We start from the raw sequence: 27,832 nt of genomic DNA on the forward strand, positions 1-27,832 counted from the left end.
CTAATCATTAAGTATAACCTCGTTTACCCTTTAAATTCCCATTGCAGGAAAATCATACACAGTTTATAGCCTTTGATTATCCTGAACATTATTTCCCCTGTACAGTAACCCCCACTTGTACCTTTAAGTGATATTATTAATGTACAATATGTTCTAAAAAGGTTTATGTAAGTACGTTAATAAATTTGTACCAAAAATGCCTCTCTTCAGTAAAAATGATATTCATAAGGTCAGAATAAGCTGAAACCTTTTCAACAGAAATTGTAAAGAAAAATGTGCTGGTTAGGTTATGAACCATTTAGGTTCTTCACTTTTATGTCATCTAGTATAGTGTTTCTCCATCTGGTTCTTGGGGACCCCCAGACGGTTAACGTTTTTGCTCCCTCCCAGCTCAGTGCCAGACAGTCCACATTTTTGCTCCCTCCCAGCTCCCTGTCCCAGGGCCCCCGAGGACCATTTTGAGAAACACTGACCAAGTAAGACTACAGATGTAAACCCTGGGGTTTTGAAAAACACTAATATGCAGCAACAGTGCTTGGGGTGACACAGTGGCTGAGTAGGTTGCACTGTGGCCTCATGTCCAGGGTTGGGGTTTGAATCCGGTGTGTGGAGTTTGCCTCTTCTCCCTAATTCGCACAGGGTGTCTCCCAAAGACATGCAGTTTGTAAAAGGTTTTTCACCGTTAAACATCATTTGCAGTGTACAAGCAAAACATCTGGAAAATTGGTGACTGCTATGAAGTACAACAAATATGAACAGAAACAAGAAAACTACGAACAAAAATAACTAAATAATTAAACCCTCTCCGTGTAGCACAATTTGCCGGCACTTACGTAAAAGATGGCCCAGCAATAAGAGAGACAACAGCAGCCAATTATGTGCTAGGGTGATGAAAGGGCTCACTGAGAATCATGAACATTGCTCTCCATTACAGGAGCAGCACACCTCAGCTTCTGAATTAATTTTCGCTTTATGTAGTGCGTCAAGGCTCCCATCACTCAACACTTTTGAAAGTGGGAGGTTGTGATGGGATTTCTCCCCTATTCAGATTGAGTCAATACGTTAGTCTGACTTCCTCTGAATGTCTTTCAGGTCTAATTATCTCAGCACAATACACCTACTGGCTGCTGATTTGTCTTTTTCTAAGGTGCCTTTTCTCATCGTGGCAAAGTGGAAGCACAACTACAGAGGTTCGTAATTAATGCAGGTGCCAGTTATTGACGACTAAAATTGATGACAATAAATGAACCAGCTAGGGCTAAGTTTTGACAGTGTTACCTATGTCTTTGTAACTCCTTTCCCTTAGCCTGGCATCCTTAAAAATCCTTCTTTGGCACTCCTCTGCTAAAAACCAGTAATCAAACCATCCCTGTAGCCATGTTATCAGCTGCCTGCTTTCAAATGTTGTCCAATGGCTTTTCCTAATCATACCCCTAAGCTGCACTAAAGACAGCTGTGGCTAGATATCATCTTTCAGGCAATGTCAGTAGCCCTCGAGGCTTCTGTCCTCCATACAAACACCAGTATAGTTCAGTCTTCATTTCCTTGCCCTTCTCATGTATTTTACATAAAATTCCCTGCCTGTTTCCTCAACAAAACCAGTCTCACCCCCTACCTGACACCAATCTAACTTTGGTGTAAAACCCCCCCGCCCCCATGCCATAGCGCTTCCTTTTATCTGTGGTTTCCTGCCCCCCCCCCCCCCCCTACTCACCGATCTCGGGACCCTGCACAGAGTCCTGGTCCCTCTTGTTGTCCGTGATGTCCTTGTGGGAGACCAGGAAAAGCACCACCTCCCCCTTCTCATTCTTGATGGGCACGATATCCAGCAAACACCAGAACTCGGCACCTACCCATGACAAACAGAGGACACTGCTTACACACTTGTACACCTCACTCTGCATATGGATTATATATTTTTGGAACTTGTTGCTCAAAGGCTGCTGCACCTTGCTGTTGTTGGTATTTTGGGTTGGTTTTATGTGAGGTTTACGTGCACCCTGTTTATGTGCATATGTGCAGTACTTATAGATAAAGGTTTACCATTTAGACGTATTGTCATAGGCTGGAAATTGTATGTATTTAATCATCTTCTTCCTTTGATGTACACAATCTTCTCAACACTCGGAAAAGTCAAAGCATGCAGCTTTTGGTATAACCCTGCTAAAAACCAAATAATGAATTAAGCTACCACTAAATGACTCCAAAATAAGCTTAGGTGCAAACAACTGCCTTTAGAATTCACACAATAATATGAATCGAGTCTACCCTTGTGGATCTTTGTGCGTGAGGTCACATAATTGGGTGATAAATTCAAAGGAAAGATAACCGTATTATTCACTTTTCAAAACATCTCTGGGATGAACTAAAATATATGTAATTGCTTCTGCCATCTACACATCATCACACGTCATCCATCGCTATTTCAAGACAAAACAAGAGACTGTTCCTTAGGCGCTAAATCTTTCTTGGTATTTTCACTGACAAATGCAATATAAATTTAACAGTCAATGGATATCAGAAAGGAGGAACTAAAATATATGGAATTTCTTCAACATTTTCACAGCAAATTCTTTAAATGCAAAATGCCAGCCTCTGTGGTTATAGAAAACATCAGAATAAATATACTGGATTGAAGAATATGCTATAGTTATTTTTGTTCATGCAAGTAAAATATTAGAAGTTTCTCATAGAACTTGTTGCTGCTGTGTAGTAGTTATTTTAATGACTGTCTTCAATGCAGGAGTCTGGGTAATGAAGCTGATCCATGTTGTTTATTACCGCTGCCCTGCTGACTGCCCTCGCCAAGTTGGCTTCAAATTTATAATTAAGTGCATTAGCTCACAGTGCATAAAGGAAACAGGAACAAAGAGGATTAAGCTATGTGATGGCACATCTTTAAAGAAACCTTGTTTCAGCCTACAGCAGATTCCAAACCCTATTTAGCAGTGCAATGGCAAGTATTTATATACTGCAACATGGGGACGTGTAGGGCCAAGCAGACCTGGGTGCAGGTCCACAAGTAGGACCACAGCCAGAACACAAACCACCTCAACCTCCATCCAGCACAACCAGGCACACCTGCTGATACCTGCCCACTTCGCAGGAACCTCACTCTTTCCACCTTACTGGGCTTGGGATTGGTTTCTCAACTACAGAACACGTAAAGGATTGGTACTGGATCGGCCCTTTCTCTGAGCACTTAGTAAACGGTACAAATACAAATACGAAACACTACAAATGCCTGCTTCCTCCCTTAGACATATTGGCCATTGGCATTTAAACCAGTAAAAAACTATTAGAAGTTATAGTATAATGAAATGGGTGACTGCATCCTATAGAAGCTGTATATGTATGTGGTTCAAAGGTAAGAAAAACATTGGGGTGTCTAAGACTTACTCATCCAGTCATATCTTCTTCAAACCACAATGACGACTAAAATCCTAGACATGGACAAGACATGCAACCTTAATTGTGGACACTATTAATTTAATCAAAAGAAACAACCCACAAAAACAGTGATGGAGAATTAGCTGAAATTCACATTTTAAGAAATTTAATCATTATACTTAGTATAGTAACAATAACAGCAGGTCTTGAGTAATATATATCTGGCATATTCATTTTGCAAGTTGCCTTCACCTTAAAATAGAGAAAACAAACAACAAACATGTCCTTGTTTTACAATCTGTGCAGGAAGGGAAGCACATGTATAACATGGAAGACAGTGCTTTTGGGCTATTTCATCATGGAGCTCTTTGTGTGGATGTTCTCCAAGCATGTGACTCACAAGAAAGGAGTAAGCATGCAGGATGAATTCCTCTCACTGTGCAACCCACGTCTGCCTGGCGATGATCAAACACTACCATAATTTTATGGGATTGTGGACAGGCTGTCGATGATGAAGGCTGCTTGAGGTGTGTTTGTGTACTTGCAGAGTGTGTGAAAATGTATATGCTAGCATTTCCTGCAGCGTGTACATAGCTAGTTGGCAATGTGGAAGATCTTTTTCATCATTTATCCCAAAAAAGCCAGACTATTAAGTGTCAAATTATTATTATTATTATTATTATTATTATTATTCTTTTAAAAAATTCTTGGACTAAAAGGTTTGACGCATAAACCAAAGAAAGCATTTGTAAACTGTAGCGTGTATTTAAGTTGTGGCATTCATCTCAAACAGACAAATGCAGAAGAAATTCAGCAGCTCCAGTTACACTAATCTAGTATGCTCTTTGAAACGTCTTAGGTGTGTGAACTTCAGTCCCGTCCATACTAAGAACCATTGTATTAATTTTTTTTTTTTGGACTGAGTCTGATATACAGTATTGACAAGAATGATACTAGGGTTAGACAGTTCATGGCAGTTGTAGGGATTATTAGTTCTATCAAATTTAATAGGAATCATTCTGACATTGTGATTCTACTTGGTCCTGATATTCTGATTTTCGAATGCTAAAATTCAAAATTCAATTGTTAAAATCCAGTGGTTTCAGCGAAATTCCTCCCAAGGGCATTGTTTGACATTCAAGCTTGACTGGATTCTCTTGTCAGCAGTAAAAATGTGCTTGTCCGTTACTAATATTAAATCCCAGTAATCCCAGATATTACTTTAGCATAATGTGTAAAAAAGCTCTAAAAAGTAACCAAACTGTGTGTCTCCTAGCAGCATTGCTTCCAGTCTTAGTGTGACTTCCAAAGTAGCTTTGTCAACAACTCGGATAGTTTTCAGAAGAGCTTAAATAAGTGAAAACATCTTCATTATAACTGATGGGAATTATTAGCATTATCATTAAAATTTGCAAAACTTCAACTCTCTGACTATTCTGAGCAATGACCAGGGCCCAGCTCTCAGATCTCTGCAAGCTCGATTTCAGTTCAGACAGGCAGATAGAGGTCAGATTTGAGTGCTTGGTGCTGGAACACTTTCTTTTTTTATAGAATTATTAGGTAGTATTTCACAGTAACCTTATGAACCCCTATAATATAGACTTGAACCCTACGTGGAGCTGCATTGTCTCTCTACATATTCTCACTGGGGACTGTTTTTTCCACTATATGCAGCCACTTGGGAAAATGTACCTGTCAAACACACCTGGTAACATTCCCAACATAGCATCCATGAAAAACTGCTTTGGTAAAGAAAAAAATGATAAAATGAAAAAAAAAATGTAAAAGAAATATATTAAAAACTGAAGGTCGATTACAGTAACATTGCTACTGAATCTGGAACTTGGAATTTAATAGAAATTTTTGATTCAGTCCGGTCTTTAATACTTAACCCATGTTTCCTCCAGAACAAATTTAAGAGATTTCTTATAGTGAAAGATACAGATTAGAACATGCAATACATTATAGCAGTCTAGATTAGTACGAAGACAGTGTCAGAGCAGGAATCATTCTGTCATGACCTGCTCGTACGATCCTCGTGTGTGCCACGCCCCCTCATTACCTACGCGTGCTACCCCGATTGTGATCACCTGTCGCCTGTTATTTTCTGCTTGTCTTGTGTATTTAGTCCGCATTCAAGTCTGTTTCCCCAGGTTGGTCATTGACGTAGTTTGTGTGTGCTCCCCTTGTGCTGTCTGCCTGGAATAAACCCCATTATACCCGTACTTACGGCTCTCTCGCTTGCTTCCCCGCTCGCCCGCACGTTGGTCATTACACATTCCTTAAGCAATGTCCCTTTAGCCTGAATTTTTAAACCTAGACTAAAGGCCTTGTATTGCAGTCTAGCCTGATTTAGCTATCCTGATTTAGCTATCCTTAACTAATGCTGTTGGTGTTTATGTACTGTATGGCTCTCATATCTTAATATCAGGACGCCATCTGTATCTTCCTTCTCCACCATGCCCGAGGCGAGCGTTAGCTGAGTATGAGCTGCAACTGACCATGACCCACACCAAAGGTACAGTGCAGCCTGAAGCAGATAAACCAAGCATGATGGCGACAATAACAAAGAGGCCCACAAAACACTATGAGTTCTAGCAACACATACAGTATACAGCAGGGATGTTGGCAGAGGCTGGACATTTTTCCCCAGTTTGCAGCAATTGGTTTTATTTCCTACACTGGCTTTTAGGTGTAATTTTGACATACCTACGTAGTATCAAAGGTTTGTGCTAGATGTTTTTAAGCAGGCATATTATGGGTCACCAACATCACATCCAAAAAGCTACATTTCATGGACACCTGCTGCCACCCCTCTGAGAGGCATCAGTCTCACTAGTACTTAAAAAAGGCTCCCCTCATCCGCTCTAGCTACAGGCTGATTTTCCTCTTACATTTCAGCAAAGTCCTGTCTCTTCGTCTTTTAGAGGCTCTGCCTGCTTTAATCGCTTCAGAACAATGAGGCTTCATGTTGGGAAGGCAGTCCTTCCACAGCACCAGGAGGCTACATAATATCTTCTTCTCCCCCTAATTCTGACTTGCCTGAAGGTGTGGTGTCTCTAGATGCTGAAAAACAGGCTAGAATGGAAATATTTGGTCTTTGATCTGGAAAAATTTGCCTTCGGCTCTAATGTATATCATTAAATACGTGGGCCTCTTTGCAGACTTGTCATAACATTCATTGGTTTATGCTTATCTATAAAACTCTTCTTGGCTATTCACCCCCTTACCTAATTCAGTTATTACAGACAATCTCCTTGACAACATATAATACTTGGTCTTCTTCTTATATTAGAATAAAGCCTCTTAAACCTAGCGCTTTCTCTGGCCTGTTATCATTCCAATCTGCTGCTGCCAATGACTGGAATTCATTACAGAAATCTTTAAAACTGGATAAATTATATCTGTCATGGCCTTCAAAGGCTTACTTATGAATTGTTTTAATGACACTTATGAATATTGAATCATTCTGTTATGGGTTTTATTTTACTTTTATTTGTTATTATTATTTATTTTCATTATGTTTTGTTTTTTATGTATTTTTTTCCATTTTCGTTTTTGTTTTACAAGTGCTTATCATTGTAAATAAGAAACTGTTCTTAATGCTTTGACTGGTAAAATAAAGGATAATGAATGAATGAATGACTGGATTTGCCTACTTTACACCTGCCCAGTAGCGTCTGCCCAGTACTACTACCATGGCAAACGCCAAGGCTGTCCTCGTTTTCCCAGCCCAGATATTTGGCTCTGCAGTGAAGAAGAATTCAAGGGCATCACCTGATTAGGTTTCACAGATAATCTCTCCCTTCACGCAGACACCTACCTCCTATCACCAGTCCCACCACCAGTCCCACCACCAGTCTCCCAGCAGTCCTTAAAATTCTGTATCAGTTTTTTAACATGCTTAGGGCACAAGTTCAGTTTTCAAATAATCAAGCTTCTCCCCATTATAAAGATCTCCTGCAGTCTTTGTTATCCTTACACTGAGTTGCAGATGCCTAGGAGTATTAATCACTAAGTCATTCATGGATATCTTTGTAAAGATCTTCCACTCATACATAGATTAACTGAAATTAGACTGAAACAAGATGTGTTCCCCTCACCTCATTAATGGGGAGAGTCAATCTGATCCAAATGGTTGTTCTACCCAAATGTTATATATCATTCATCACATTCCAGTTCTATTAATAAAACATTTCTCTTTATCCCTTGAATCAGCAGTTGAACACTTCTTTTGGGCCAAAAGACGAGCACATATATGCAGAGCAGCTCTCCAATTCCACTAGAGAATGGGAGGCCTTTTGTTGCCAAACAAATAGGAATGGCCAATAGGAACGGCCTTCGGTATTGCCTGTAATATCATCTTGCTAGTCTTCTGGATTAATAATGCAGGTGTTGCACACCCCCTCTGTGGTTATATGCTAACATGCCCCTGACAGTATTCACTCCACACAGTTACCCCTCACTGCCAAAAACATTACCGACAACCTGAATGTTATCAACACCATCAAAATATAGACCCAATATAGGAAGCATTTTGCCCTGCACAGATCCTCAGCTCGAGCCTCAGTCCAAAATGATTACTTATTTCCTCGATCTTGCTGTTATCCACCCTTTCCCTTATGGTCCAGTAATGGCCTTGCTACTATCAGTGACCTCTATAATGAAGAGGTTCTCTCTTCCTTTGCTGACCTGTCAGATAAATTCAATCATCCTAAAACCCACCTTTTGCTTTAGTACAAAGGCCAGTTTCCTCAGTCCCCCAGTCGCCCCCCAGACTCCAACGCTGATGCTCTCTTGTCCCTGCATGGCCGTCAAAAGGGACTATTTATGAGTCTACTTCAATTCTCCAAAGTGCACAGGAAAAAGACCTAGGATGCGATTGATATATATCTAATGAGAAATGGGACCAGGCTTTTGACTTGAAGTATAAATCTACTGACCTCATGCATGTGTTCTGGCCCTCTCTGAATTTTGGCCTAAAGAATCCAACACACTCCCAAGTGTCGTAAATACAGTCATGACCTACAATCCCCTCACTGCCCTATTTTTAATACCTCCTGAGTCCAATATGCACACAACTACACAGCATGTTTCCTACCTTCAACACCTTACTTATTGATTTGTTTATGGATTTATTCTTTATTTGTTTATTTATACTTCTTCCTCCTCCACCCTCCCATGTGGTGTCTGAGGGTGTGGTTTGAGCAGGGGTAGGTGGGGATGTGGCTGGCGATGTCGAAATGGGAGAATTCATGTCGTGAGGTATTGGGTAGGAATTCAGAGGTGGGTGGAGTCTGGTGGGAATTTTTAATAGTAATAAACTGTTCTACTTGTTTATTGTTCTTTTCATATGCCAGTACAAAAGCACACTTCCATACCTCTCTGAGGTGTCTTTAGCACAATCCCTGATGCCTTGTGCACATTACCCTTCTCTTACTTCTTATGGTGCATTTGCAAGAACTAAATTGTGTTGCTTATATGTCACTTTCATTTCCTATCGATTTTTGTTTGTCAATTGACTAAAACAGCATTTCAATGGTCATGAAGCGAACAGCACACAGCTTTTTCTATTGCAAGTATTCAGCTCTTAAGCTGTTTTTTGTTTTTTAGCTGAGCATGAATGTAACCAAATTGCATCATACTACAATAAACCAGGATGCAGTTGCTTGTTTTCTACTTCACTCAGAAAATTGAGTTGGGATGTTAGTTATTGGCTGGACATGCAGTGCCCAATTCATAATAAACAATGAAATGTGCAAACCCAGGCTACATATGGAAGTTTTAACCAATCTAATCCAGTATTCTCTGTTCTTGCGTCAACCAGAATGTATTGGATTATTTAATTTACAAATGGTATAGTACATCTACCTATAAGGGTTTAGAATACTGATATCTGTAAACCATAGACACCAAAGGCTCACTTAGAACTCTACAGCTAAATGATTTCTGCTGAAACGACGAATGGCTGAAGTTCCTTACTTAATACTGTCTTATCTAGAACCTTTTTAACAAATATTTTACAGATTATGCAAGACATTCTGCTGTAAGACTCACTGTGACTGTATGGCAACGTGGTGTTTAATTATTTGGTGTGACTCCAGCATACCCAAGATGAGAGTGCTCTCTGACTGATGGTTCCTAGTATGCGGTGAGGCCAGGAACATCATGCTTTGTCAGATTTTGTAACAGCAAACACTTTAAAGGAAACACAGACCTTCAGGATGTGCCTTGCTATCACTTGATATGGCTTGACAATGGAGAAAGGCCAGGACAGGCATATTGTCTATGCTCTTTTGTAATATACTCCCATTGCTCTCTGGCACAGTCTCTCCTTTCTGTTCTCAAAAGACACGCTTACAATTCCCATTTCTTTCACTGTCTTGAAAAAGACCAGTCTTAAATCCCTTCTTTTTCTATTTTCCTTTTCTACTTCCTTTGCATGCTTCTTTGCATACTATGCATTATTGCATTATTGATCAGATCTTACCTCCCTTCTTGTAGAAAATTAGCTCCATCTTGAACTCCCTGCGATCATCCAGTGCCCCCTGGATCTGAGCTGTCAGCTGGTCACTGGTCTCAGGCCCATACAAGAAGTGACATGCACAACTCTTTTGCATCAATTCCGCACGGGCGTAGCCTGTTAGGTCACAGAACCCGTCGGAGCAGTACACAATCGGGTAGAGAGACTGGACCTGGGCATTCCCCAGGACAAAGTTACTGTCTGTGAGAGATAAAGAGAGATGGAAAGACAGAAAGAGAGAGAGAGAGGGAAACAAGGAGAGGTACAGTCGCATTAGATGTTGAGTGGTTGCATTCTATTAAGATCTAGTATATCACAGATTTAGAAACATTATTCCAATTTAGATGGCAAAACTTCACTTCAAACAGAGAACAAGGTCACAGAGTGATGATGGGATCAACCTGCACACAGATAATTACTAAAGCCACAGACAGGTAGTGGCATCCATCCATCCATCCATCCATCCATCCATCCATCCATTTTCTGTAACTGCTTGTCTTATTCAGGGCCGTGGGGGGGTCCTGAGGCTATCCAGGAGGGTATTGGTGCAAGGCAGGGAAGAACTCAGGATGGGGCGCCAACCCATCGCAAGGTGCACTCACACAGCATTCACAAGTAATGGCATGCTTCTAGAATTTTTTTAGACATACCATGGAAGTTGATTCACCAAACTTAAGTATGTAAGGGGTATAGTATTCAGAGAGTTACAATGTAGGAACTGTTTAATTCACACCATTTTAACCCTAACAACTTTGTTCGGTAGCCAACTACAGTCTAAATTTACCAGACACTCTTTCTCTTGGCCGTTCCTATTAATTAGTGTTCAGAATGTGCAAAGAACAGGAAGCCTTTAGATGGAGTCCATGTTTTTGATCAGGACTACAGGCCACAATAACAGCGATAGTGCAGAGGCGAAAAAACAAAAATACGCACAAGAGATTAAATCCTGCTCAGAAACAAGCACCAGAACTGGAAATATAATACAGAAGTGTATTAAGCTGCCCCTGAGGCAATAGATGTAGAGATTTTGGTTCATACACTCAAAAACTAGTTTCTCTATCAGTTAGCTTGACATTGATGGTACTGGAGTTCTATTCAATATTTTGGCACAACTACCCTTATAAAGGGTTTATGAATATTTATAACCAGGTTATGAATTAGGTTGTAACACTTCGTAAATCATTAATAGACAATTATAAAAAAAGTCATGAGTTTTTTAAATTAATGAGTTACTACCGTCTCTATGTTGCAAGAGGGAAGCTTATTCTAAAGTGGTACTAACACTTCAACTCCAAATCATGTTTGACTGTGGACCATCAAAATCCAATCTCAAGTAAGACCATTTGAAAAATGTATTTAAGCACAACAAAGAGCTGCCTGGGAAAAGGATGGGAAGTGAATTCTGGGAGGGGGGAGGTTTTTAGAGACACGGCTGTGCTTTTGCTGCTGATGACACAGAGGCAGCTGATCTGTGTGAGAAAAACGGAGAGCGACAGTGACTAAGTTGCAGAGATAGGAGTGACAGGCCCCCTGCATGAAATTTCACAGAGCAGCCATTGAACATACAGCAGACTATCATAAGAACAGTTCACTTGCCGCTTGCATTCATGTTATTCTGGAGGAGTTATTCTGCCGTCTATTTTTTACAGTATGCTGTGAGAGTAAATTTCCCTTCTCCAATACTTTGTACATATAATCCCACCCAAAACACATAATCAGCATGTATTGAACAAGCAGCAACATTTGCAGTAATTAATGCTAGGTTGGATTTTTGCCAGTAACTCATTACGTTAGAGTGGTTTGTGGAAAATTCATAATGATGTGGTGAAATGGAAATATGACCAACAAGTAAAATATTGACAGCAGTGATACAGTCATTCATCATAAACACATCAAACAGCTTGCAGAACCTTTGATCGCTGGTCGCTACAATTTTCATTGCTGGAAGCGCTGCTGCAGACGCCTCTATTTTTCCAAGAGCTTTTTTGTATTTTCTTTTTTGTATCATCAGGGCTCATTTACATATCATCTTTTGCTGGAGTTCCGGTAAGCCATTCACATTTCTGACACTTGCAGATTATTTGTGATTCTTCGCAATAAGGAGCGAAAAAATATTTAGGAAGAAAGTGATCAATCAGGCTTTAAAATATATGCACATTGACAGAACTTGGTTACAGTGGGAAATTAATCAACAGACCTTTATTGATTCTGACATACAGGAGGGTCAATGGTTTCCCTGAAGGGAATTGTAAGGGGCTTTAACCTGATGATCATGGGGAGGATGGAAGCCAGCCATCCATCCATCTATCCATCTATCCATCCATCTATCCATCCACACTGCTTGTTTTATCTGAGAAGCTACAGTATGGACCCAGTGCAGGAAAAAATCCAAGACAGAGTGCCAAACCCAGTGCAGGGCATACACACACACCATTCACACACACAGAATTTAGCAGCTGTAATTAAACTTAGGATGTTTTTGCACTGTGGGGGGAAACTGGAGGAGCACAGGGAGAACATGTGGACTCCATACACGCAGTGCTGGGGCAAACCCTGATCCTAAAGCTGTGAACAACAGTGTCACTGTGCCGCCCAGGAGGGAGGCCATGTCAGCCAAAGTGGTAACATAGTGTGAACATGTGTTTACAAACAGCAAAATAAAGACTGATCCATTCATTCTCCCTGCCAGGACAAACATAAAGCTTATCAATACAGGTTTTTCGGCAACACTTTACTTGAAGCAGTCTACATAAGGGTGACATGAAACCGTCATAAGGATGACATGACACATGTCATGCACATAAATGACACATTATTGATGTTTATGACTGTTGTCATAATGTGTCATTCGGTTTTTGGAACTGAATGACACATTATGACAACAGTCATAAACATCAATGATGTGCATGACATGTCATGTCATTCTTATGTCATTCTTATGACGGTTACATGTCACCCTTATGTAGACTGCTTCAAGTAAAGTGTTACCGCTTTTTTCTCTTTACCCGAGCACTGTGTAGCTCAGAGGGTTACAGAATGTTGTGGGTTCAAAACCCCTGGCCAGCAGAGTAGTCATAGCACTGCTTGGCTCTTAAGCTAGACTCTTAACCAGAGCTGGCCAAGGCTGTTAGATGCTGGCTGCCCCTGCTCCCTGTTCCCAAGCTTTCCATATATGTCCATTGCTACATGTTCATTGCTACATGTCCATTGCTTTGGACAAAAGCATCAGCCTATGAAATGTGAATGAATGAAAGGTAGAGGCAGAAAATGGACAATCTATAAACTAAAATCTTGACTTGATTATCAGAGAGCACACTCAAATCTCTAACAAATATCATTTATTTAGAGAAAAACACCGGAATATGGGTCACAAAGGCTTAGGGAATTAGTTTTTGGTTTTGTATCATTGTGGTCCTCAAAGTTTGTCAAACGTAACATTTAATGAAGCATCACACAACCTATAGGGGGAGATCTGTTAAATTCTTTGTTTCCTGTTTTAAAATTGAACTAAAACATCTACACTAAAGCTCATAGACTGTAAAAACCTACTCTGGAAAAATATTTGAAATATTAATTTAATACTTGGTTGGAATACTTTATGGTTGTGATCTACAGTGTGTGTGTATATATCTTTATTTTCACAAAACTATGAGAACCCTAATGTTTTAACAAAACCCGGTCCTTCATTTCATGTTTTGATAAAAGTTGATCTGTTCATGTGAACTTGCCACCAGTCAACAAGCAATCACACCTGTTTCCCTTTGTCTCCAAAGACTTTTTTCAGCATTTTATTAGTAAATATTACAGAAGGTGCTCCAGCAACAACCATATGATGCCAGTTTACACAGGAATGTAGCTGCATTAAGTTTCATTTAATTGTAGTGCTTTAATTCTAACTGGAGTTACTGCCAGCCTGTTTATAGTCTGAGACATGACTAGTCTTCATCATAGCAGCTAATGATGATCGCTTCAGAGAGGCTTGCTTCAGATCTTAGGGTGCCCCCCCCATCCTTCCTCTGTGTCTATTTTCCCATCTACAATATCAGTCCATCATGGATGTTTTTTGGATTCAGGACTGGGCTTATTTGCTCTGAACGGTGCCCACAATGGCCAACGTGTTTAGGAGATCTGCCACTATATCTGTGCATTTACTGTTTAATTGTTTGTGCTATCGGGCAGTTAGTCAAGTGGCATCGTGTCTATTGACCGCTGGCGAGTACGGAGGGGGCTGCAGTCCTGGGGGGGGGGAGATTGTGTCGAGCAGCATGGAACAACTGGAGCTGTATAAGATGGATTCCCTGTGGCTGCTGCCTCCCACTTGGAGCTCAGTCACTCACCCTGTGACAATTCGCTGGCATTTAGCTCGCCAGGAGGCAAAGCTATTTCAGGGCCCCACATAGGGCATGAGGTAGATAAGCTCCAGGACAATGGAACATGGCTAGAAATGCCAGCCACTTAGAAATGGCTTGCCACGAATGAATTAGCATGCCCTTTGAGCAAAGCGGGCTTGCTGAAAGCTGGTCATTTGCTGACCCTGTCTATAGGCGGGCTGGCCATGCAGCTCAGCGGTGAGATTGCAGAGCTGCCTTGCAATGGCATCACTGCGGGCCAGCTGCATGGCCTTGATGAATAAAACAACACATCTTCAATGGCAGCAGCACACAAATGATAATACCCCCCTTACACTGGGTGGGTGGCAGGTAAAATTATCATGCCATTTTCCATCCTGATCAATGAGAGCTTTTCTCTCTTTTCTGCAACTCTGAGCAGCTGTTATGGTTCTGATTGCACGGCCCTACTACCCCCCTCCCCCCACATTTATCTATTTATGATAAAACCAGCCTCCACTTGGGGTGCATTTGCTCCCTTCTGAATTCTAGCCTTGCAGGTGCCTGCAGTCTGCGGAATTACACCATACCCATGGAATTAGCTTTATGAATATTGCATGTCCACTGGGTGGGCACACATTAGCACACACACACACACACACTGAACACTTGCCAGTCACTTGTATGTTTCTTTGGACAAAAACATCTGCCAAATACTGCCAAAGACTTTCCCACTCTTTGGCTCATCCTCTGAACCAAGTAACAACTTAGAATCCCGCCTGGATCTTGAGGCCGTGGTTTTTTTAAACAAGTGTCACACTTAAGCACGTCACCATCACTATTAACTATATCTGCACTAGTACTTATTATAGGCAAACTGACCTGTTCCAGGGGGGAAATTCCTAAGCAGTAGTCCAGTAGTAGCAATACAAGCCTAGGGATCTGGTTGGGTAAAGAGACTGCTTTTGCTGATCAACACTGAAAATCCCAAACATACTATACTTCCAATTGGCTCTAACTATAATTGGGATGTCCATTTCCAGCCTTTCTTCCAGATGCAGAGCGGTGGTTCTGAGTCGAGGGATCTGTGCCAGCAACTGGAAGATTGCTGGTTCAAATCCCATGAATGTCTGGAGTGATTCTATTCCTTTGAGTCCTTCAGCAAGGCCCTTAACCTGCAATTGCTTCATCTTGGGTATGATGTTAATCTACATCCAGCCCTATAAGGTGGTCCTCCAACTTACAGGGAATAACTTGGGGGCTAGTGGCAGGATTGGCACTCCAGCCACCAGAAAAAAACCTCACGCTGGTCCATTTGGACTAGTGTGGTGCTAACATCACCTGCCACATGGCTGCACTCAGCTTTTCATCCCTGAGGTGGTTTGTTGTGTGGTGGGTGTGGCAACGCACTGTAATCAGTGCACGCTCCTTACCAGTGCGCGCTCCTTACCAGTGCACGCTCCTTACCACCTCCGCAGATGCATACAAAATGAGATTCTGTATTTTACAAATAATTTTTTTTGTAAAGCTTCACTTTGGTAGGGGCTGATCTTCGGAAATTAGCTTTCATTTGACCACTTTCATTTTTAAATGCCTTTGGTTACCCAAATAAAGAAGGCTACTATCGCACCCACATGGATTAGATGAATGTCAGCGAGGAGGTTAAAGTCATTCCCTGAGGTAAACTGGAAAAGAAGCGAGATTCGAAATTCTAAAGAGGTCCAGTAAAAGACAGAACAGTATCAGATCCCTTTTGTGATACAGACTCAGTTTCGTCTTAAAAAGAAAAATAAGTAGGGTGTTAAGAGGGCTGTATTTCAGTGGATGCCATATTATTTGTAGACATCTGCAGGAAGCAAGGCGAGTCAAGATTATTTGTATAGCACCTTAAAGGAAAAATAGAATAATAACATATACAGAAAGAAAAATTAAGTGCAGTTTAAACAGAAGCCCAAACTGAGCTGTCTTATTGGGTTTGTATTTGTTAAGCATACAAAGCAGCACTTTAAAGCCAATTCTGCAGCTAACTGGGAATCAAAGTAAGGGTCTAAGGATTTGAGTAAAGTGTTCAGTTCTCTCTGCTTAGAATTCCTGCAGCAGTGTTTTGAATCAGTTGCAGTCATTTAATAGTCTTTTTGGGAATGATTGTTGCAAGAATCAAGCATACTGGAGATAAAAGCATGAATGAGTTTCTTTCTAGGTCATGCCAAGACATGAAACCTTTTATTCTGGCTGTATTTTTAAGATGACAGATTGATGAATTATTAACTGCCTTAATATGACAGCTCAAATGTAACATGTGAGTCAAGATTTCTGACCTTAATTTTAAGCCAACTGAAGCCCAGGTGAGCACAAAATCTGATTTTTTTAACTTACTTTATTTAGGAAATGTTTGCACACCCAGTTATTTAATGGTAAGAGAGCTATGTAGGCCTAGATACACGGAAAATGGTCTAACTCCACTGATAAAGATTTGTGGACAGCCAGTCTAATATTTTGGATTTTGTTATTTAGGATGGAACTCATTACGTTTTGAATAGTAAAGCAAATCAACTGTGGTGAACCGGTTATAGACTATGACCCACAACAAATGAAGCACAAGTGATGTAGATGTTTCTGTTTATGATTGTTGAGAAGAATGATTGCCTTCCCTTTCATGTTTGAAGCTGTAAGCAGAAAGGCTCTATTTGTAAGTATCATTGTGCATTTGGAGTTTAGATTTCTCCATTTATGCTCTGTTTTACTGCACTCTATTTTTTTGTCGTCTTACTGCAATATAATTTTTCTAAGGAGCTCACTGTTTGCTTGTACTTGTTTTAACTCAGAATGGGTTCTACAGCATTTAGGACATTTACCACCTTGAGTAAAATTTTTCAAACAGCACAGAATGTATATAAAGTAAGACCATGAAGACTGTATATTGTTATTGGCTTTTTGTTCACATTTTGCTCTTTTATGTCTTGTTTGTTTTGCTTTTTTTTTTATAAAAAAACTGTTTTTGAATTCTGTTTTTATCTCTGAAAAGGTTTGTAAGGCGATTAATGCATTTCTGTGCTTATAGGAAGCATCAGCTGATTCTGTCAGAACAAAATTGGGTTTAGGAGATGTCCAGAAGAATTCACTGACAAGACCATCCATGGAAGGAAAGTCAGGCATGTCTCAGTGATTACAGTGATACAGTATTCCTGTAAATAAGCACATGTGGGCATTCTTTGCTTAACTGTGCTTGCATATATATGTGGTGCACAATCCACAGTTTATGACAACGGCATTAGATTAACAAAACCTGCACCTTGGTTTGAAACTCTGTATGCTTGATGGTTTCTAAAAAAAAAGAAATAAAATATTGACAAGTCATGTGTATCTGCTGGGAGCCATGAGCTGTAAAACCATAGCAGACTTACTCTACCTGACCTCAAAAAATCTGAGCCTTTCAGCATTAGCCATGTTGGATGCTGAGATTGCAAGCGTCCAACCTGTCTTCAGCAATGACTAGAGCAGGGTTATTCAACTCGCGCTCCTCGAGGTCCGAGCACTGCTGGTTTTCCAGCCTTCCTTTACCTGTCAGTCAGGTGTGAAGCCTCTGACCAATCAGAATCAGTAATTATTAAACAACTACCTGGGAGAACTGAAAACACGGCCTGGATTTGGAATCGAGGTCCAGAGTTGAAGAGCCCTGGACTAGAGGCTACAGCTGTAGTGGGGTCTTAGGGGTGGGCAGCACCTTTCAGAAACCAGAGTTTAGCAAAGTCAATCTGACCACAGAACTGGGAGGGAGAGCAGTGAGCGACAAAAGGGCTGAAACAACAGCGCGAGAAGGTGGGTGCCTCAGACAAAAAGACAATGCAGCAGTACAGGAGCTGGCACAGACTGACCTGTCACTGATGTCAAATGAAAGTGCTTAATCTCACCTCTCTGCTAGCAGTCCCAGGGCTGACAATTACACACACACGCGCACACGCACACACACACAAACGCACACACACACACGCACACACACATGCACACACACAAACTGTGGCTGGAAGTGTCGCCGGGACTTAAATAGCTGAGAAACACTCATTCAAAAACAGTCAGTGTGACAAACAGCAATTAGGACCCAATTATTCTCCTGACATCAAAGGAGTTCAAGCCTTCAATCATGCTGGCTATTCATGGACAGTCATTCCACCTGATTCTCTTCATCAATGCCCTGCCCCCTTTCGCAATTCCTCACATCTAAATATTGTTCTGCTGCAACAAAGTACAGATTACTCCCTCCCCTAATGTGGTCAAGCATCGTTATTACGATTTAGCACTGGGTACGTCAAAATACAATGCATAGGCTGGTCTTATATTTTGTAGTTCCGCCACAGGAAAAAGGAAAGAAGTGTGAGACTGAAGAAAGCTAGATGAAAGCACGGTGCAAATTGATCCACAAAGGACATCCATGAGAAGCCAAGAGAGGTAGCAGGACACTTCTACCAGAGCCCAGAAAGCAACGTGAGCTTGGCAATGGCTCTGTCTTCACCTATGACGTGCACCTCCCACAGGCACTGGCATACAGTAGACTCAGTCTGACCCACTAAGCACCGGGTGGATGCCAGCTCAGAAGTCCCCAGTGCCACTGCAGAGGAACTGACAAGTTGGACGGAGGAAACTGTTTGCTATAGGCCACCATGGGACTTTTTAGAATCATGGCCCCTTGTGTCGCAAAAATGACATAAGAGCTAAACATTTAGCAAGTGACAGACTTGGAAATTCACAGTAAATCACAGACACAGTAAGTCACAAAGTGTGTACAGCACATAGACAACACATGCTGTCTTATTGGGAAATCTACAATCATTTAGAATGTACTGGTTGTCTCATGGTCAGAACTAACAAAAGAGACCACTGAATGAGATGCAGTGAGCTGGGATGGCAGATCAATCAGTGCCTCGAGAGTCTTAATTCTCTGCTAGTGCCGGATGTAGAAGCATAAGAGAAGTGGATACAACCTCCTTGAGGGAAAGACGGACTATTCTCTCTCCAAGAAGTTCAAGACAGGGAGCAGCTCTCATAAGTAACCAGTGCTTCCTCTCCTTTCTTGGACTCCAAGGTTACATTATTACAGTTTTTTAACAAGTATTTCTCCATCCGGAAGTCACCTTTTCAAAACCATTCACACAGTTTGCAGCTCCAGCACGCAGCTTGGCCCAACAGTTAATCTCACCTCGAAAATGCCCTAAAGCCATTAAAAACACTTCAGGCATGTGTCAAATCAGAAAAACTCATTTGCCATTGTAACAGGTTGTTATTTTAATTTTGTTTATAATTATACAAGATTCTGTTTTCTTTTTTCTGTTTAACCTGATGGGTACAATATCCCTTAATTTTTCCCATGATGCTCTTGTCCTGCATTGCCCCTCCCACTGTCTTTTCTCCTTTATAAGGGTCCCAATTTCGTTTCATCTTCCCTTTGTTGTACCGCACACGCGGGAAGAGGTGAGGATCTAGTGGCAGGGTCCCTTGGGTTAATAAATCAGTTATTTGTTATAACCAGTTAATTCATTCTATAATATGAATAGGGGTTAAAGACATGTCCATATATAATATGAATATCTGTTATTTTACTTTGTGTATAGAGAGCAAGAGGGCCTGAGCACATGTGGTTTATCCCCCCTCTAATTGTTTCAAACAGGTATGTCTTTAATTGTATAAGTTTACTTTATTAATATTATTTTTTTTGTATTAAGCTCAGCGCGAATAATGTGTGCATCGCCCTTTGTTGTACCGCACACGCGGGAAGAGAGAGCAAGAGGGCCTGAGCACATGTGGTTTATCCCCCCTCTAATTGTTTCAAACAGAGTTCAATAAACCCCCAGAACGACAGCGACGTCTGCTTCATCCCCTTTCTTCTGCACCCCAAACACCTGTCTAAACCCACAACACAACGCAGAGTATAGGCAGAAATCCACCGGTTACATTTGGTGCCGTGACCCGGATGGTGTGCGAGCGCCAGTGCGAGGAAAGCGGACAGAGAGCGACGCTGGAAGAGTTAGCTGTTAGGGACTGATCAAGGCACGTCTTCAGTGTTCATTCTTTTGGACGCTTAGTAAGTTGTGCTCCTAAACGGTCGGTCGGTGTTTAATTTACTGTTATTTATTTTTACGTTGAGCTGCTGTTTATTTAGCGAACCGCGATTTACATGCGCTAGCGATGTAGCCACGAGTACTTACCTAATATATGCTGTTGGTAATGCTCTGTGCCCGTTGTTTAAAATAACTTATTTTGGGAAGCTGTTTTACTGTACAATTATTTTTTTTCCTTTTCTTGACCACACGGTTAATGTTAGCGTAGTGCATCTTTTCTCTCTGGGATTCGGTCCCCCACCCCACAGCAGCCAGGTACTCTTATGCTCTAGCGGTGTAAAGGCATAACCTGACGGTGTCATTTTTTTAAATTTTCCCTCTGCACCTGCTTTGATTCCTTAGGCACATATCTAATAATTATTTTTTTGTTTTTGGCCATGGATAGTGAGGGCTTATTTGATATGGGTGGTCTATCTAACCAGGCTAGGGGCTCTACTGCACATGGTTTTGGTAGGGGGCGGGGCTGGTCTTTGTCCAGTGATGGGAGGGATGGAGTAGCACCTTTTGTGGGGAGCAGTGCTATCCAGGCGCAACGGCATTACTTAGGATCCACTATGGGGCCCAATACTTCTACTCCTGTTTCGCAGCCTCACCCCAACCCTATCCAGTTGGTATCATCTGATGCGCTAAGTGGCATAATCACTGACCTAGCAAAACAGATTGGGGATAATATTGCAGCTAACCTCTCCACCATGCACCAGCCCAGTGGTAGTCAGTCTTTTACTCATCCATCTAACCAGTCTGCTAATGGCTCTGGACCTTCACAGTTGAGGGTGGTAGTGCAGCCGGGCTCGGAGCCACCTCCCTTTTTTAAAGGAGATGGTTCTGACAAGTTCTCCATACATGAGTGGATAGACATGATGGAGAGCTATGCTGCCAAGATGTCATACGCTTCCCACAGTGAGATGTATGAATTCCTAATGAGTAGGTTGGCTGGGAGGGCGAGGGATGTTGTTAGGGTGTCACTTCGCAGCCAGGTTGGGTTAGCGCCTACCGAACTGCCCTCAGCAGTCATTGACATCCTGAGACGCCACTTTAGTGACTTTGCCCACTCCAACATTCCTATGAAGGATTTTTATAGCACCCTTCCGAAAGCTGGTGAGTCTCCTCTGGACTACTGGATAAGGCTTAATAAGTCCATTGATGCAGTTGATGAATGTCTGCGAAGGAGGGGGAAGAGTGTTGAAGATCCTAGTGTTGAGGCGGTGATGATGTTCATAGCACATTGCCCAGACCCCAACCTCGCTGTTTCTTTTAAGTTTAAGCCTGCACAGAAGTGGTCTGCTGCTGAGGTGCAAGATCAGTTGGACAACCACATGAGTAGCATGAGGTTCCCTGTTGGGGCAAACCGTCGCCCCCAGTGTGTGTCGGCTCATGGACAGAGTGTGGATGTGTCACCTTCACCATGTTGTAACTGTAAGCTGGCCCAGCAGCCTACCCCTGAATCAAGCATTTCCCCGGCCAGTTTTTGTGCTAGTGTTAGTGGTTCCTTTCCGACTAAAGTTGACCAGGCTGCTGCAACACCCCCACTTACGGCCCCAAACCCAACTGTCCCGTCTGGTGTCTACCCACCTAATTTAGGGTTGAGTCAGTTAGCCACTATGCTTGACAGTGTTTTAGCCAGGTGTTCAGCTGCCTTACCAGTATCCACTGTGTTGAGCACCAACCAGTCCTGGCATACACAGAAATCAATTAATGGTCCCTGCAGGGTCTGTCAGGCACAAGACCATTCTACCTACGCTCACTGTAGACGAGAACGGTTGTGCCGTCAATGTTTCAGTCCTGACCACTTCAGGAACCGGTGCCCGCGCTCCTCTTCCTTGCCTCCCACGGCTGGGTCATTGTCATCCCCAGGGGCTGCTTTAAACTAGCCAGCTCATGTCAGGAGAGGGGTGGCATGGGCGAAGCGGTGAACCCCCTCACCGATCCCATTGACCTGAAGTCCATCTATGAATCGTGTTCCAGCTTGTTGCCTCGTGATAGGTCTGTTATCTTCGTGGGATCTCAGAGACTCGAAGGAGCTGGTGAACTATTTTATGCTCCAGTAACAATCAGCGGCAGACATGTGCTCAGGGGCATGCTTGACTCTGGCAGCATGTCATGCACCCTCAGTGAAGAGGCAGTGTCCAGTCTAGTGGCAGCTGGTGTGCCTATGCGTCCTCAGGTTGTGCCTGATCAAGTGGTTCTGGTGGGATGCGGTGGCTTGATGACAAAACCTAAGGGTATTTATGAACTAGACATTGAAATTTATGGTTTGCATTTTTCAGTACCGGTACTTGTTGTTTCTGGCCAGAAGGATCATCTTATTGTTGGCAGTAATGTTCTTAGACTTGTTATTCAGTCAATGAAATCTTCTGAAAAATATTGGAAGCTCATTTCTTCTGATTCTAGTGATGCTGAGAGTGAGCAGTTTCTCCAGCTCCTCAGCTGTATTTCCCGTTGGTCTGGCCCAGCTCTGCCCAGCAAAGTGGGTACAGTGAAGCTGGCCCATGCGGTCACATTGCTTCCACGGTGTGAACACATTGTGTGGGGGAAGTTGCCGCCAGATGCTCCGCTGTCACCCGGGAGCACTGTTATTGTGGAGCCAACCTCATCTCGTTCCACGCCCAAGAACATCCTAGTGGGTCGGGTTGTTACACCAATGTGGGGGGATAGATGGGTCCCTATGAAAATCTTGAATGCTTCTCAGGTCCCTATCACCTTGCGGCGCAATAGTAAGTTGGCGGATGTGTTTCCCTGTCTGGCGCTGGAGGATTTGTGTTTGACACAAGGCCTGTGTGAAAGGGTACTCGTCCCTGATGGTGCTGGCCCTGGCCCACCCAACATGTCTGATCCAGAACTGAGGCTGCGTGATTCTGGTTTGGATGACATTGATATTGACGGGTGTGAAGTATCATTAGATTGGAAACAGAAACTAGCTGACCTGGTTCTCTCATATCAGGATGTCTTTTCCAGGGGGAAATTGGATTGTGGAGAGGCCCGAGGTTTTGTGCATCGTATTCGGCTATCTGATGACAAGCCATTCAGACTGCCTTACAGTCGGGTGCCCCCTGCCCATTACCAGAAGTTGCGAGAGGTCTTGACAGAAATGGAGATGAGGAACATTATCACGAAGTCGGTGAGTGAGTTTGCCTCACCCTTGGTGGTGGCTTGGAAGAAGGATGGGGGACTGCGCATATGCACTGACTTTCGCATGCTGAATGCGAAAACAGTGAAGGATGCCCACCCATTGCCTCACCAAGCTGATTGCCTTGCAGCGCTTGGCGGTAATGGCTTTTTCAGCACGATGGACCTCACGTCGGGGTTCTATAATGTCCCTTTGCATGAAGCTGACAGGCATTACACAGCCTTCACGACGTCCTTAGGGCTATATGAATACAACCGTCTGCCCCAAGGCCTCTGCAACAGCCCGGCGTCATTCATGCGCATGATGCTTAGCATTTTTGGGGACCTCAACTTCTCCAGTCTGCTCTGCTATTTGGATGACCTTCTGGTGTTTGCACCGTCGGAGAGTGAAGCTTTGAATCGCTTGGAAGTGGTGTTCTCGCGCTTACAGGCAAACAACTTAAAACTTTCCCAAAAGAAGTGCCACTTTCTTAGGAGGTCTGTCAGGTTTTTGGGGCATGTAGTGAGTGCTGATGGTGTTTCTGTTGACCAGGAGAAGGTGGAAGCCATTGTGGACTTCAGGGAGAGGGACTTGATGGAGGAGGATGGCTGTACCCCTTCCCAGAGGAGGGTGCGATCCTTCCTCGGAATGGTTATGTTCTACCAACATTTCATCCCTGGCTGCTCGTCCTTAGCGAAACCCCTGTTTGGGTTGACTGCTGGTCAGAAGCGGATAAGTAGAGGGGCCAGAGGGCGTAGGAAACCCGGGACGTTTCGTGGACTGACCCCCCAGGACTGGACGCCGGCCTGTGTAAAGGCTTTTGCTGATTTGAAGCAGGCTCTGCTGGAGAGCGTTATACTGGCGCACCCAGACTTTGATCGGCCATTCATTTTGTCAACTGATGCGTCACTGGATGGTCTGGGCGCAGTGTTGTCTCAGGTGGATGGAGGGGAAGAGAAGGCCAGACCAATCGCCTTCGCTAGTAAGTCGCTCACACGCAGCCAGGCTAATTACCCTGCTCACCGCCTGGAATTTCTAGCCTTAAAGTGGGCTGTGTGTGATAAATTTAGCCACTGGCTCAAAGGTCACAGCTTTACGGTTTTGACAGACAATAATCCCTTGTCATACATCCTAACCAAACCCAAGCTGGATGCCTGTGAGCAGTGCTGGGTCGCTAAATTAGCACCATACTCTTTCGACATCAGGCACATCCCTGGTAGACTGAACGTTGTGGCAGATGCCCTCAGCAGGGACCCGTTTGTGAAGCCCTTGTCCCAGCGTCTGCTGTCTGAGCCATACGCTAGGTTACTCGATCAGTCAAGTGACTTGCAAGTTGACCAGGTTCAGGATGCCTTCCGGTTAACATGTCAGCCGCAATCATGGTGCGCCGTGAGTGCGTCTTCAGGGTCCATGAATGGAGAGGAGGTTTCCTCTGTGCTGGGTGTGCATGATACTAGAGACTGTGCCTCTGAACACCGTGTGGCTTCTCTCATCAATCACCTTAGCAATGTTGTTTTGCCGGATGCCGGGCTGTTCCAGCCTATGTCTCTAGCGGATCTGCAGTCTGAACAGAGACATGATCCAGTCCTCTCCAGGATCTTACATTTTGTAGAGAGGAGACGAAGACCATCGAGACGTGAACGGGCCAAGGAGTCTGTTGAAACCCTGAAACTCTTAAGGCAGTGGGACAAGCTCAGACTTCTGAATGGTGTCCTGTATCGGGTCTCAAAAGACCCTTCGTCCAGGCACAAACGGTTCCAGTTTCTGGTACCTGAAGCATTGAGGTTGCTGGCGTTAACTGGCATTCATGACAGTGCTGGTCATCAGGGGCTGCCCAGAACGCTCACTCTGGGTCGGCAGAGGTTCTTTTGGAGTGATATGGAGAAAACCATTCGTGACTATGTGAGGACTTGCAACAGGTGTATTGTCAGTAAGACCCATGAACCCTCTGCAAGAGCCCCATTAGAGAGCATCAAGACCTCTGCCCCTCTTGAGTTGGTATGTATAGATTTCTGGTCGGCGGAGCGTAACGGGAAGTCAGTCAACGTGTTGGTGGTCACCGACCATTTTACGAAGCTGGCGCACGCCTTCCCTTGTCGGGACCAGACCGCAAAGTCGGTGGCAAGGAAGCTGTGGGATAGCTTCTTTTGTATTTATGGCTTCCCTCAGCGGCTGCATTCCGACCAGGGGTCTAGTTTTGAGAGTGAGCTGCTTGCTGAACTTTTGGGGCTGGCGGGTGTCGACAAGTCGCGGACCACTCCCTATCACCCTATGGGAAATGGTAGCGTTGAGAGGTTCAACCGTACCCTCGGCAACATGCTGAGATCTCTACCTCCGGAGGCAAAACAGAGGTGGCCACAGATGGTGCAGACCATGACCTTTGTATATAACTGCACCACGCACGAAACCACAGGATTCGCTCCATTTTATCTAATGTTTGGCCGTGTGCCCCGACTGCCAGTTGACCTTGTCTTTATGAATGTGCTCAGTGACCCATTAGTGTGTGATTATGATGTATATGTGAAGTCTCTAATGGAAGACCTCCGCTCTGCAATGCTCGTGGCTCAGAAACACTCGACCGCCGAGCAGAAGCATCAAGCTGACCAGTACAACAAGAGAGCTCGAGGCTCTCCTCTGTCAGTTGGTGATGTTGTACTGGTAGCGAATAAGGGCGCAAGAGGCAAGCGTAAATTGGCAGATAAATGGGAGCCGACACTGTATACAGTGGTGGCCTTGAATCCCACCCTGCATATTTATAAGATCAGGAATAGAGAGGGTGTGGAGAAGGTCGTCCATCGCAACTTGCTCCTTGATGCCAACTTCCTGCCCCTGCCTAGTGACCTACCTGGCAGAGTGGATTCCTCTGCAAGATCCCTCTGTGATGATATGCCGTTTGTGGAGGGCAGTGACCTAGGTTCTGAAATGGGGACAGGGGCGGACACTGCGGGTTTGACAACTGCTGCTTCTCTGTCTGACCTTGGTGCCGAATCGGAGGACCGCACCTCTTTGTGGGTTCATGGGCAGCCTTCTGAGTCGGGATCCGCCAAAGAGGTGATTGGTGACTCACCTCGCGTTGGGGATTTAGTTTGTCTTCAATATCCCACTGTGGCTGGTGCTGGTGATGGAGATTCCCCGTCCCCTGTGATTGACGCCCCCCCTGTTCATTCGCCTGCTGGTGCTAGTGATGACCCGCCTTGTTCAGTTGTGGGTGTCAATGATCGCGTTTCTCGGTTTGGGAGGGTGATTAGACCGGTTAGGCGGTTGGTGGAATCCATGGTTCAGTTTGAAACATTTGTGAAGCGCAGTAAGTAAACGCAAGTTTTTTTTTTGGAAGTTTAGCCTTTGGTCTTTGGTTGGTTGGGCTGTTCTTTCCCTCGATGGTGCTGATCTTTTCTGGGTTTTTCAGTCATGATGAGCATGGGGCCTGAGTCTGTAGTGTATAGGGCACTACTTTAACCTGCTGGAGTTTCCTGGGGCATTGCTTGGCGCCGGGTTTGCCCTGGGTCTTCATAACCCTTTTGGAAGGGGTAGTATTTAACTGGTCTGTGGTGAGGCACCGCTATGGCCCTTGCTTTTCAAATGAAACCAGAATGGTTGTATAATTCTAGGGGGGTGAATGTAACAGGTTGTTATTTTAATTTTGTTTATAATTATACAAGATTCTGTTTTCTTTTTTCTGTTTAACCTGATGGGTACAATATCCCTTAATTTTTCCCATGATGCTCTTGTCCTGCATTGCCCCTCCCACTGTCTTTTCTCCTTTATAAGGGTCCCAATTTCGTTTCATCTTCCCTTTGTTGTACCGCACACGCGGGAAGAGGTGAGGATCTAGTGGCAGGGTCCCTTGGGTTAATAAATCAGTTATTTGTTATAACCAGTTAATTCATTCTATAATATGAATAGGGGTTAAAGACATGTCCATATATAATATGAATATCTGTTATTTTACTTTGTGTATAGAGAGCAAGAGGACCTGAGCACATGTGGTTTATCCCCCCTCTAATTGTTTCAAACAGGTATGTCTTTAATTGTATAAGTTTACTTTATTAATATTATTTTTTTTGTATTAAGCTCAGCGCGAATAATGTGTGCATCGCCCTTTGTTGTACCGCACACGCGGGAAGAGAGAGCAAGAGGGCCTGAGCACATGTGGTTTATCCCCCCTCTAATTGTTTCAAACAGAGTTCAATAAACCCCCAGAACGACAGCGACGTCTGCTTCATCCCCTTTCTTCTGCACTCCACACACCTGTCTAAACCCACAACACAACGCAGAGTATAGGCAGAAATCCACCGGTTACACCATACACTGGTAAGTGATTTCACCCAAGCCAGCATACTCATATCATAACATAGCATAACATAAATGTAGC

At 43.4% G+C, this 27,832-nt stretch overlaps 1 protein-coding gene across 1 annotated transcript in view; it reads right to left on the reverse strand.

Moving 5' to 3' along the window:
* kcnh3 (potassium voltage-gated channel, subfamily H (eag-related), member 3) overlaps positions 1-27,832 on the reverse strand; it is a 95,576-nt gene that overhangs the window by 33,704 nt on the left and 34,040 nt on the right. The window contains exons 2-3 of the mRNA XM_072715068.1: positions 9,881-10,114; positions 1,715-1,849 (exon numbers count right to left, since the gene is read on the reverse strand). Of these exons, the coding sequence (XP_072571169.1) occupies positions 1,715-1,849; positions 9,881-10,114 (369 nt within the window). The remainder of the gene's footprint in view (positions 1-1,714; positions 1,850-9,880; positions 10,115-27,832) is intronic.

This window comes from Paramormyrops kingsleyae, chromosome 1 (assembly GCF_048594095.1).
Source record: "Paramormyrops kingsleyae isolate MSU_618 chromosome 1, PKINGS_0.4, whole genome shotgun sequence".
Lineage (NCBI taxonomy): Eukaryota > Metazoa > Chordata > Actinopteri > Osteoglossiformes > Mormyridae > Paramormyrops > Paramormyrops kingsleyae.